At 51.0% G+C, this 12,863-nt stretch overlaps 1 protein-coding gene across 1 annotated transcript in view; it reads right to left on the bottom strand.

Annotated features, from left to right (window-relative positions):
• Positions 1-9,161: 9,161 nt before the first annotated feature.
• Positions 9,162-12,863, bottom strand: part of nkd1 (NKD inhibitor of WNT signaling pathway 1) — a gene marked incomplete at both ends in the record, with an annotated part of 34,572 nt that continues 30,870 nt past the window's right edge. The window contains 2 exons of the mRNA XM_084437077.1: positions 9,162-9,808; positions 12,473-12,603. Of these exons, the coding sequence (XP_084293203.1) occupies positions 9,162-9,808; positions 12,473-12,603 (778 nt within the window). The remainder of the gene's footprint in view (positions 9,809-12,472; positions 12,604-12,863) is intronic.

Raw genomic sequence — 12,863 nt, 5'->3', positions numbered from 1 at the left:
ATCCTCTGATGTATTATACTGCAGAGCATGGCTTTGAAGAAAAGCTTGTTTGACTGTTCACACGGGGAAACGTATTGAGAAGGTGATTCTAGGACACAGACCTTTGGCCTTGATTCTAGACTTGATTCTTCTATCGGGGTGTCTTTCTTATGACTGACAGGTAAGTACGGCCCTGGGGGCCAGGGTTACAGTGGAGAGCTTGGCTACAATATTGAGTCCACTGTCAACAATGGCGGATCAGAGATGAGAGGAGCAGCCACCCCCTCACACACGCCCTCTGAGTGATTATAGGGCACTTTAATCCAGCCAATTGTCATCTCGTCACATTTTTAACAAGTGGGCCCCAGTGCAAAATGTCAACAGTGAAAAGTGAGACCAACTGCTACTGACTACTGAGGCTGGCGAGTTGAACTTTAACACTTTGTCAGCTCATTGCTTAATTCAATGAACTTGACAATTATTGAACTGTTATATTTTTACCCTTCTCTCTACATAAAAGGCTGCCAAACCAATTAGCTTTAATTCTCTTTTCTCTCCTCTTTTTCATGCTCTTGAAACGCAGAACCCGGCATACTTCAGTCATTTCCATTATCCTGTGAATCTGCTTTGAAGTTCTGAGATACTGTAAGAAGAAGGGCCCACTTATCCCACATGAAAAAATGTTCAAAGCCCATAAATACGCTGCAACAGATGTACATTATCATTGGATTTGCCTTTTTTCTCTCTCTCTCTCTCTCTTTGCTCCTGTATTGGTAGCGGAGTACCTCATGTGCCTCTCATCCTTAGCATTTAGCATCTCGTCTCTACAGAAGCTAGCACCCTACTGTGCCAATCCGCACTTCAAAGCTTTCTGCCTATCTACCAGAGACAAAGCGCAGGGAACGCATACTGCAAGCCTCTCGTTTTACCCTATTTGAGTCAGTATCATAGCTCTGCTTTTGGCAAAAACAAGATACTGTAGGGTTCATCTGCAACCACCCCCTCCACCCATTCACCCCCCCCCCCCCCCCCTGCTAAACACCTCATCCCTCAACAGCACAAATGTAACATGGCACCGAAGCGGAGAAGGAGCGTTTTCCCATTATTGTGCCTGGCAACGATTTCCCCAAGAACACAGCAGAATATTACTCAAAATGAACCACCGCTGTGCTCTACATTTCTTGTATCCTGATATAGACTTGGAAACAGGGAAGAAGTCTTTATTCGTACGGCGCTACACTCCAACACGCGCAATGGATGACACATGGGAACACACACACACACACACACACACACACACACACAAACACACATTAGGGTCACAGATGAATTTGACCCATCCATCCATGCAGTCCTTCCTCGGCAGGGGTCTCCTGACAACCCTGGGAGAGAACTCGCCCCCCCTGTGCCAACAGCGTCCCAAGTGGGAATCGAACCCAGGACCTACTTGCTGTGAGGCGACAGTGCAGAGCACCGTACCACTGGCAGGCCCAGTTTCCCTCTTTCAGGTACCAATAAAGGTAGACTGCAGTCGGCCACACACTGTGCCTCACCTAAGGTGGCATCATAGCCACTCCCAGCCCTCCTTCTGACCTACACCCACCTGACAACAAAGCAATCAGTCGATAACAAGAAAGAATCACCATACAAATTACTCAAATTGAATTAATTTGCTTGATGAAACGTGCGAGAGTCCACCAGGATATGACAGCGATTGATGTTCGTGAGCAATGTGTAATACCCGACTGTGCGATGTGGGAATCTGCTCTCTCCCTGCATCAGTGTGCTCTCATCCCTCTCATGGGCCATCTTGGAGTAATTGCTGCCTGTTACTGTGGTACCACAGAGTGGGTTAGGGCTCATCCATAAATTATCACGTCTCCTCTGCTAACCCCACAACCTTCTCCGCGCCAACCTCCTGACCTCAGCCCGAAGCTCTTACACACACACACACACACACACACACACCACGCCAACCTCCTGACCTCATCAGCCCCAAGCTGTCTCTCTTACACACACACACACACACACACACACACACACACACACACACACACACACACACACACACACACACTCAGCCTAATTATCCCTGTGGTGATCTCCGTGATGCTCTTCATGCAAACCCACCAATCCAGTTGGATTGACAGCAGATTGCCCACAGTCACACAGCAGGAGGCTCCAGTGGGAATCGTGGGAATTGATAACACCCGTTTCTCACGACACTTGTGAGGCTGGATCAGCTAGCTCTCAGATTCTGTGCTGTGCATATTTATTTTTCTCCATTAGTGAAACAATCCTTTGTGCACCCAGTGTTTAGAGGGGTCTGTGAATCTACGGAATGTTTCTTTTAGGGTAGTCTGGCATAGCCAGACCTATCTCCACACGTTGTTTACACTGTGCCAGTGCTGGAGAAAGGTCTGTCTGGCTTCATTACCATTCGGGGAGAGGCAGGGGGAAAAAAAATTGTATTTCTTTAAACCACTTTACAGTAAGTGAAGAATTTAACAAGATCAGCGACTGGCTAATAGGCAATAAGTTGTCTCTTCATGTGGCCAGAACGGAATTTATAATGTTTGGTTCAGAGGCTGCATCAGCTGAAGTCAACTAACATCGACCTTGATGGTCGGCTCTTCTCTGCCAAACCCGGCTCAGTGACCCATTTAGGTTGCTCCCTAGATAGCAACCTAGGGGGAGGGAGCATGGCATTAAAGATCATGAGTAAGGTGAACAGTAAAACTAGATTATTAGCCAGGAGAGCTCATCTTCTCGATGCGAGTCTTACACTGTACAGTAGATTGCTATACAATTCTTTTGTTTCTTGTTGCTTTGATTGTGGAACTTGTTCATGGTACGGACAGAATAAATTAGTCAGGCTAGTGCTGGGTCTGGCCTCAAGGGACCATGTGGGGAAACAGCAGTTCCAGCAGCTGGGCTGGTGCCCTCTCGAAGTTAGGGCAGTCCAACTGCAGCTCTGGGTGGTCCATAATGTCTATAACAGAACACCAGCATACCTCAAAAATCACTTACAGAGGAGCTGTGATAACTATGCATACCACACTAGAGCTAGCATTGCTGACCTGTACTTGCCCAGGTTCAAAGCAAACATGGGTAGGTGTTCTATTAAGTATTGTGGAGCTGTGAACTGGAACAAGTTTCCTTTGCATGTTAAAAGCATAGGTAACTAACATCTTTAAAAAGAAGGTAAAAACCTGGCTTATGGGAAATTTAGAATCATGGAATATGCAGCCTGTAATTCTCCTAATGTTGTTGTGGTTGTTGTTGCTTGTTTATACTCTTGTTGTATTTGGATATTGTAGAAGGATGTTTAGTTAAGATGAATTGTGATTATTGTTGGATCCTGGCTAGCCACGTGCTCCTCCGCCACCTGCCACCTTCCACAATGGAAATAAATCCTATACTTTATTGTGTTATCCTTGACAATGTCTTCATAAGCTATTGATATAGTTCATTGTGCTTTTCATTTTTCTATTGTCGAATAAACGAAACTAAAACCAATCACAATCGTCTTCGGCGGAGCGGTTACTAGGCCTACTGTAGGTTCTTGTTGTTTCACGCAGTCTGGATTGGCTGACCACATGAATGCCACTGATTGGGCAGGAATAAATAAATGACTTTGGGCTTATCCCCAAAACCTACATCAGTTGAGTCAAGACTACTTTTAGGAGGATGAAAGAGGACATGGAGGAGATACTGTGTAGCTCAGAATCAGAATCAGATCAGTTTCAGAATGTTTCAATAGCTCCACCGTACTCTGGCATGTGATTGATGTGTTGAGAGGTGAGATGGGAAACGAATCCTATGTGGAAACGGTCTGGCGAGACTTCAGGATAGAAAGTGTTTGCCGTGTTTCGGGAGTTCACCGGGCGCACACAGACGTGCCGATTTAAATAGCCGTGTTTTGGGGAGAGAACGGCAGGTCATGTTGCCCGAGGGGCGGATGCTCTGCGGTCGTCTCGACCAGAGATAAGCAGAGCTAAGCTGCATATCAAAGCGTGTGCATGTAGGGAGCGTGGTGTGGTGGGCAGCTGCGGACAGACAGATTTGGGAGCCCTCTGAAGCTCCGTGGGGCTGGATGGAAAGGACCACCCCCCCCCCACATGTTCCCATGTACACCCACATCAAACAGCCATGTACTGGCACATCAAACACTCTCTCTCTCTCACACACACACACACACACACACACACACACACACACACACAGATAAAACTACCCAACATAAAAGCAAATACGCCAACACCACAATGAGGTAATGTATGCAGAAGAAACTCATTGAGCACAGCATTCCCGTAAAAATAGACTGTGTCCCACACCACACACACTCGCCCACACAGTATATCACCATACATCCATCCCACCCACCCACACACACTTACCCACAGAGTATCTCACGATACATCATCCCACACACACACCACACACTCACCCACACAGATCATCATACATCCATCACACACACACACACACACACACACACACACACACACACACACACCTGCAACACACACACACAAATGCACACCTGAACCACACAATATATCACCATCCATTCATCCATCCACACCCCCCATCCCACACACACACACACACACACACACACACACACACACACACACACACACACACACACACACTCATGCACACACACACACCTCAACCACGCAGGAAATACAGAATGAGTAACACAGGAGACTACTTGAATAGGGAAGTCATACTTTAATGAAAGGGTGAATTTCCCTTGGCACAGTTCTGCTATCAAATAAATAAAGCAATTAATCAAAACCATCTATAGAAACTAAACAAAGTCATGGGGGGAAAAAAACTTAAGGGGAAGGGAGAGAGAGAGGAGAGAGCAGAAGTGAATTTCTGCTCTTGAGAAACAGCTAGTGCTAGACATTTTTTTCCATTTACAACAAGCACCAAGAAACGAAAGTGAGAGATATGACTAGCCTTCCCTGCTAGCTCTGATTGGTACAGCGGACGCTGAAAAGAGAAATGTCAAACAGTAGACAAGTGTGATAACTTGGCAGAAGTATATTCGCTCAGTCATTTCAATTATTTATAAATAAGCTTATTCCTTTTACATGGTGATACTGGTATAACCTTTCTGCAGTCCATATACTATTTACATTAGCTCAAAATGTAGATAAATGATATCTTTCAAAATATAACTTAGTGGTGGAAAACGCAAAGGAATGGAGTCCAATGAAGTTGGACCGAGAAGAATGCAAAGTGTTACATTAGAGGTCAAATGTACAGTAGCCTAATACCCATCTTGTTGGAGTGTCACTTTTAAAGAGTCTTGTAAGGGTTCCCCTGGCGGTCTCACTAGTATCACACCGGAGGCACGTGGCACTATTAATCTGGCCGTGTTGACGGGGGGAGATGCAGGAAGGATTGGGGGTATTACTGAGGAGGACAGATTCCTCGCCGTTAGCCACGGTGTCTGCGTGGGTGGGTGGGTGTCTGTGCGGGTGGGTGGTTGCGCGGGTGGGTGTCTGCGCGGGTGGGTGGCTGCGCGGGTGGGTGTCTGTGCGGGTGGGTGGTTGCGCGGGTGGGTGTCTGCGCGGGTGGGTGGCTGCGCGGGTGGGTGTCTGTGCGGGTGGGTGGTTGCGCGGGTGGGTGTCTGCGCGGGTGGGTGGCTGCGCGGGTGGCTGTGGATTACTCAGCTGTCCACACGCCGGTCCTAAAGCCTGGTACAGACTGTGCGATTTTTGGGCTGATCACCAGTCGTGGCAACATCTGCGGCCGTGGCTCCGAAACGGAGGTCCTACTTCGCACTGTGAGAGAGATTCAAAGATGGCCGATGTCACAGTCTTGTGACCAAAGATAGCCTGCGACAATTGTCTGACAGTGTCAGAAGTTAAGCACAGTCATCTCACGTCATATTGACTTGCCTCGTAGCCTACGATTCAGAAGTGTCTCATCGCGCAGTGTACACGCACGGTCGTACCCAAGATTATAGAATCGTGTCGCACAGTGTGGCTTGCAATAAACTTATAAGACTGCAAAAATCCCACAGTCTGTACAGTAAAGTCTCTGGAACAGACATCCACCTAAATGACACGCATACACATACGCACACACACACACACATACACCGTGGCTAATGAGACCACCCTGAAGGACGAGCCGCTCTCTCGGCTTCAACGCCGTCCGTGAATACAAACAACCCGGAGCGGCCATTTTCACCTTGTATGTGTCTATGGGAGGGAGGGAGGGAGGGAGCGAGGGAGCGAGGGAGGCAGGTGCTAGCGTACCATCGAGACCCTGTCGCACACCGCGGGTGGGGGGTGAAAACACTGACAAAGAGTTGCAGTGTTGGGCCTGCGGGCGCCAACAGGAGTGTCCCTGGAGAGTGCAGCTGCAATCCCCCTGGGTGTGTGTGTGTGTGTGTGTGTGTGTGTGTGTGTCGCGGGGAGGCCAGTCTCGGTGGTGCCTGTGCTAATGGGCAGCCTGCAGCTGTGTTGAGGGCTCCACTGGGGACCGAGGACAGGCCAGGAATGCCCAAGATTCCTGTTCGAGTCCCAACTAAAACACACACACACACACACACAAAAGAAGTGTGCGGCCAAACTAATCGGTGCCGTGTTATAAACAAACACGAGGCCAAGGTATAGAAGGCGGTTAGCTTGACCGTTCACACACCTGGAGAGGAGCTTCACACTTCTCCAGCCCTTCTTCACACCTGATCATGAAACCACCTCGAAGGCTTCTAGTCTCCTAAACTCATACTGAACGAGTTCACATTCACCCCAGATTTAGACATGGGGCCCTGGAGTACGGGTTACATTGGTGCCGTGACCCGGATGCCCAGCAGTGTAGAGTGAGTTTAGGGGGGCGAGTGTAACCGAGTGACTAAAGTGTCCTTGTGAGTCCCAGGTAGGGGTAGCAAGCGGTTGGTTAAACTCAATCCTCAAAGGAGCGCTGACAGTCCCTCCAAGTGGGGCGTCCCTACTGGCGTCCCAACTAGCGCAACTAGCGCAATTAGCACGTCCGCTCTGGACGTCCGCTCGAATCCCGCCCTGGGCAAGCCCTTAACATGGATTACATAAGCGCCTTTTGTATTTATATTTTGTTCCTCTTGCACTAGATTACGCTCTTAGTCACTTGTTTAGAGGGGAGATGCGCTTGTGAGCTCTGGTGAGTAGTAGCACTGACTACCTACGTTAATTGTAAGTACTGTAAGTCGCTTGAGGATAAAAGTGTCTGCTAAATGACTGTAATGTGATGTAATGTACGTAACGAGTAAACAGCAGTGTGGCTACAGCGCTGGTGTGCCCTCGGCGGGCGGTGGCCCCATGCGGCCGGCCCTGACATCAGGCTCGCAGTGGTGAGTTATGGCTGGTGTGGAGCCCGGGGCGGGGCGAGCCCAGGGTCCTCTAGCGCCGGCGGAATGAGACAGCTGAGACCCTCCACCCCTGGCCGTCCTAAACGGAGCCTTGTTGGCGGAGCGCGGGGTACACTTGGCCCCGCCTGCTGAGAAGAACTGCTGACAGCTGGGGGACGAGGAAGGGGGAGGGGGGTGGGTTGGACCGGAGGGGACGGTCATGTGCATCCCGACAGACAATGAACTATCCAAATGAATGTACTGCACTTTGGTCGGGGGCAAAGCCTCTTGCGGCCAACAAGCTCGTGGTTTGAGTTCCTGCAGGGGGATCTCATACAATGTGTTCTTGACAGAGGGGCCAGTCATGTGCCCGTGTGTGTGACCACACCCTGCGGACCAGGAAATTGTGGATCACGTCTAGACGTCTAGAAGTGCGTCATTAAAAACACGTTTGTTTGTTCGTGCGCCAGGGACAGCCGGGCCTCCTTGCTGGTGCTAGGGAGGCGAAGGTACCGAGAAAAAGCCCAGGCCGCGTGAGCTGCGAACTAGACTGGACCAAAAACTGTTACAGTACAAGACAAAACTGTGGGGTTGTAGTGAAAAAAGAACCAAGCCTCCGACTGTCGATACAAACATATCACATGATCAATAAAGCTTACAATGACGATAAGAACAGTATATACCTTGTGCTAAAGATGTGCATACAATATTGTAGGGGATAAATGAACTACATGTCTGTAGATTGTGGCATGATTTGTAGAGAAAACATAAAACTGAAAATAACATTTTGAATGATAACAATTAACCATAATACCGACAATACGATAATACTAGAGGTAGCAGCTGATCAACATCATCCATCTTCTCACTGTGTGTGTGTGTGGTGTGTGGGAGACAGTGTTCAGTGTTTCTCATTCATTTCAACACGTCCCTTTTGTTTGCTCATCTCAGGGCGTGTCCTGTCCTGGAGTGTGTGTTCAGGGTTTACGTCTTCCGTGTCCAATGCCTGTCTTCTCTTCTTCTAGCCCAAAGTGTCTCAAATACTACTGCACGACAAGTGCTCTTCAAGTGGTCTTCAGTGGCGACAGGGTTGTCACGCCTGACACACACACACACACACACACACACACACACACACACACGTATACAAGCACACACACACACACACACACACAAGCACACGCACCCTCTCCTATCCACTCTCTCTCCTATACACAGGGCACTGCTTTTCCTTCACCTGGGTTCCTTCATAATTATGCACTAGGTCACTGTCTTTCTGGCCACGGCCTCCTCTCAGAACCAGAGCTAGCGGGTCTGAGACCGGGAGGAGTGTGCTGCTGCTGGGCTCGACGCCGCGAGGTCCACGCGGAGAGGGAGCAGAGGGGTCCAGCAGGCTCCCGGCATCCCCTTCTGTACCCCCAGCTCTGCTCCAGCCCTCCCTCCCCCTCCCCCCCCCACCACCCCCAAGCCCCTGGCTCTGTCCTCCTGGTACCCTCAGCTCCGCTCCAGCAACCCCCCCCCCTCCCCAGGCTCCTGGCTCTGTCCTCTTACCTCAAAGGGACGAGCATGGACAACCTCAGTATGACCCCCCCCCCCCCCCCCCCCCCCCCCTCCCCCCGTCCTTCTCATGTCCTTCCTCCCTCTGGCTCTTTCTCCGACTCCGAGTCTCTGTCCGCACTTCCAGCTCCCCCCTCCCCCTGTCACAGTCCTGGCCGAGCTGTAGCTGTGTTTAAGGAGGTGTGGGAGGGTGGGGTGGGGGGACGCGCTGTACTGGCCTGGGTGGAGGAGCGGAGCTGGGGCAGGGAGGGAGGGTGTCGGTGGTGGGTGTTCAGGACTGGTAGAAGTGATGATAGTGGTGGTGGTGTTCGTGGTGGTGGTGGTGCTCGTGCCGCTGCACCACCTGGGCCAGCCCGCCCTCGTAGAGCATCACGCTGGGCAAGTCCCTCACCTGCTCCTTCTCCACCACCGGTCCCGCCCCCATGGCGCCGCCCCCCGCCATGGAGCCCAGCGCCCGGTAGCCCTGTTGACCGCCGCCGTCCTTGGCCCGCTGCTTGTGCCGGCGGTAGGGCCCCGACGACGACTGGTGCGGGGGGGTCTGGCTGGGCAGCGCTGGGGGAGGAGGGGGGAAGACTCCTCCTCCTCCTCCTCCTCCTCCTCCTCCCCCCCGGCTCCTCATCGCCCGGCCGGCGGCGGCCTGCGGCGCCACCGTCGGGGGCAGCGTGCTGCGGCCGTGGGTCTTGGGTGAGCGCAGGGCGTGCTTGCCTGGGTCCTGGCCGCCTCGGGGCCGCGTGGGACACAGGCTCTCGCCCGCCGCCGCTGCCACCGGGCCCCCGGCACCACCCTCCATGGCGGCCTGCGAGCGACGGTGGTGGGCGTAGGAGGAGTGGCCGTTCTCGGGTTCGTGGGAGCGGGACCTGGTCTGATTGGACGGCCGGGTCTGGGGCTCCGCTTTTACAGGCTCGGCGGCGGTAGGGGCTGCGGGGGGGGGGTCAGAAAAAAACACGTTGAGACGATTTAACCTCCGAGGCGTGCATGAGTCATAGCATGCTAGCAACCGCACCGCTTACTGTCTCTCCAGACTCGAATATTACGTCAAGAGTCTGTGCCACTTCGCCGCCCAAGCTGGTGTTCTGAGGGTGTATCGACACGTCAAAATTTGAGTCATAGCAGCAAATGAGAGACGCTAGCCCAGGTTAGATGGGCGGGGCATATCTATGGGTGGGAACACCTGATCGCGAAAGTCGTTACTGATTGGTGTCGCAGAGATTCCGGCGCTACCAATGAATTGCCAGGATTTGAACATCCGATTTTTGCATGAAGTGTCCCAGACTCACAGAGAGATCTGCAGATCTGCAGCATGCAAGCTACGTAGTTAGCGTAGCTTACGTAGCGTATCAGCTAAATCTTAATTTGAAAGGCCGACGAGTCTTTCTGTTAGCACTTCCCGTCTCAAGCTCATTCCTCACAGGACACAACATGACAGATAGCTCATCACACTCAACTAACAGGAGCCCTCATAAAACAACCATCATGTCAGCGCTGACATTCAGATCAAGGTGGCCCGCTTATTAAGCATAATTCAATTCACCACAGCCCCTGCTCATGAGGGGGCTCAGCCTGGAAACATGCATTGTTCTGTGGCCGCCGAGGTCCAGATGTTACCGCTGGCCGGGCGTGTGGAGCCGCTCCACCTAATGACTTCTAGCAGGTGCTGCGGTAATAAGATGGCAGCTCTATCTGGAGAACACTTCAAAGGATGGACTATGTGGCGGTGCCTCTCTCTCTCTCTCTGCCTCTATCCATCTTTATATCCCTCTCTCTCTCTGCCTCTATCCATCTCTATATCCCTCTCTCTCTCTGCCTCTATCCATCTCTATATCCCTCTCTCTCACTGCCTCTATCCATCTCTATATCCCTCTCTCTCTCTGCCTCTATCCATCTCTATATCCCTCTCTCTCTCTGCCTCTATCCATCTCTATATCCCTCTCTCTCACTGCCTCTATCCATCTCTATATCCCTCTCTCTCTCTGCCTCTATCCATCTCTATATCCCTCTCTCTCTCTCTGCCTCTATCCATCTCTATATCCCTCTCTCTCTCTCTGTCTCTATCCATCTCTATATCCCTCTCTCTCTCTCTGCCTCTATCCATCTCTATATCCCTCTCTCTCTCTCTGCCTCTATCCATCTCTATATCCCTCTCTCTCTCTGCCTCTATCCATCTCTATATCCCTCTCTCTCTCTCTGTCTCTATCCATCTCTATATCTCTCTCTCTCTCTCTGTCTCTATCCATCTCTATATCTCTCTCTCTCTCTCTGCCTCTATCCATCTCTATATCCCTCTCTCTCTCTGCCTCTATCCATCTCTATATCCCTCTCTCTCACTGCCTCTATCCATCTCTATATCCCTCTCTCTCACTGCCTCTATCCATCTCTCTGTCTCTATCCATCTCTATATCCCTCTCTCTCTCTGCCTCTATCCATCTCTATATCCCTCTCTCTCTCTGCCTCTATCCATCTCTATATCCCTCTCTCTCACTGCCTCTATCCATCTCTATATCCCTCTCTCTCTCTCTGCCTCTATCCATCTCTATATCCCTCTCTCTCACTGCCTCTATCCATCTCTATATCCCTCTCTCTCTCTGCCTCTATCCATCTCTATATCCCTCTCTCTCTCTCTGTCTCTATCCATCTCTATATCCCTCTCTCTCTCTCTCTGCCTCTATCCATCTTTATATCCCTCTCTCTCTCTCTGCCTCTATCCATCTCTATATCCCTCTCTTTCTCACTGCCTCTATCCATCTCTATATCCCTCTCTCTCTCTGCCTCTATCCATCTCTATATCCCTCTCTCTCTCTCTCTGCCTCTATCCATCTTTATATCCCTCTCTCTCTCTCTGCCTCTATCCATCTCTATATCCCTCTCTTTCTCACTGCCTCTATCCATCTCTATATCCCTCTCTCTCTCTGCCTCTATCCATCTCTATATCCCTCTCTCTCACTGCCTCTATCCATCTCTATATCCCTCTCTCTCTCTGCCTCTATCCATCTCTATATCCCTCTCTCTCACTGCCTCTATCCATCTCTATATCCCTCTCTCTCTCTCTGCCTCTATCCATCGCTATATCCCTCTCTCTCTCTGTCTCTATCCATCTCTATATCCCTCTCTCTTTCTCACTGCCTCTATCCATCTCTATATCTCTCTCTCTCTCTCTGTCTCTATCCATCTCTATATCCCTCTCTCTCTCTCTCTCTCACTGCCTCTATCCATCTCTATATCCCTCTCTCTCTCTTTCTGCTTCTATCCATCTCTATCTCTCTCTCTCTCTCTCTGCCTCTATCCATCTCTCTCTCTCACTGCCTCTATCTATCTCTATATCCCTCTCTCTCTCTGCCTCTATCCATCTCTATATCCCTCTCTCTCTCTGCCTCAGTCCATCTCTACAGTATACACCCCCCTCCCTCTCTCTCTCTCTCTCTCTCTCTCTCTCTCTCTGCATCCCTATCATTCTGCCTCTACTCTCTCTGCCTCTATCATCTCTATATCCCTCTCTCTCTCTCTCTCTCTCTCCGCCTCTATCCATCTATATCTCTCCCCCTCCCTCGCTCCCTCCCTGGTGGTCCTGTCCCTGGCCTCTCTCACCGGTGGTGCCGAAGCGGGAGGTGTAGTTCTCGATGCCGGCCAGGTCCAGGTAGTGGTTCCTGCGCTCAAGGTTCTCGTCCACGCAGTGCCGCTGGCAGCCCGGCTGGGTGTGGTGGTCGCTGTGATGGCGCCTGGGGTTGGGGGGGGGGGGTCACAGAGGGCACCGCTCATCAGACTGAAGTAACACCGGAGTCATACGCTACCTCTAGTCTCGCGCAGCCAGACCTATCTCCACACTTCGTTTACGCTGTGCCAGCGCTGGAGAAAGGTCTGCCTGGGCTCATTACCATTCGGAATATTGGGGGAAAACCAATCGCAATCGTCTTTGGCGGAGCAGTTGCTAGGTTGTTGTTTTTTCACCTAGTCTGGATTTAATCTGATTGGCCGACCA

The sequence above is a fragment of the Borostomias antarcticus genome (genome assembly GCF_949987555.1).
Source record: "Borostomias antarcticus genome assembly, chromosome: 4".
NCBI lineage: Eukaryota > Metazoa > Chordata > Actinopteri > Stomiiformes > Stomiidae > Borostomias > Borostomias antarcticus.
This window is presented reverse-complemented; position numbering and strand designations above follow the sequence as displayed.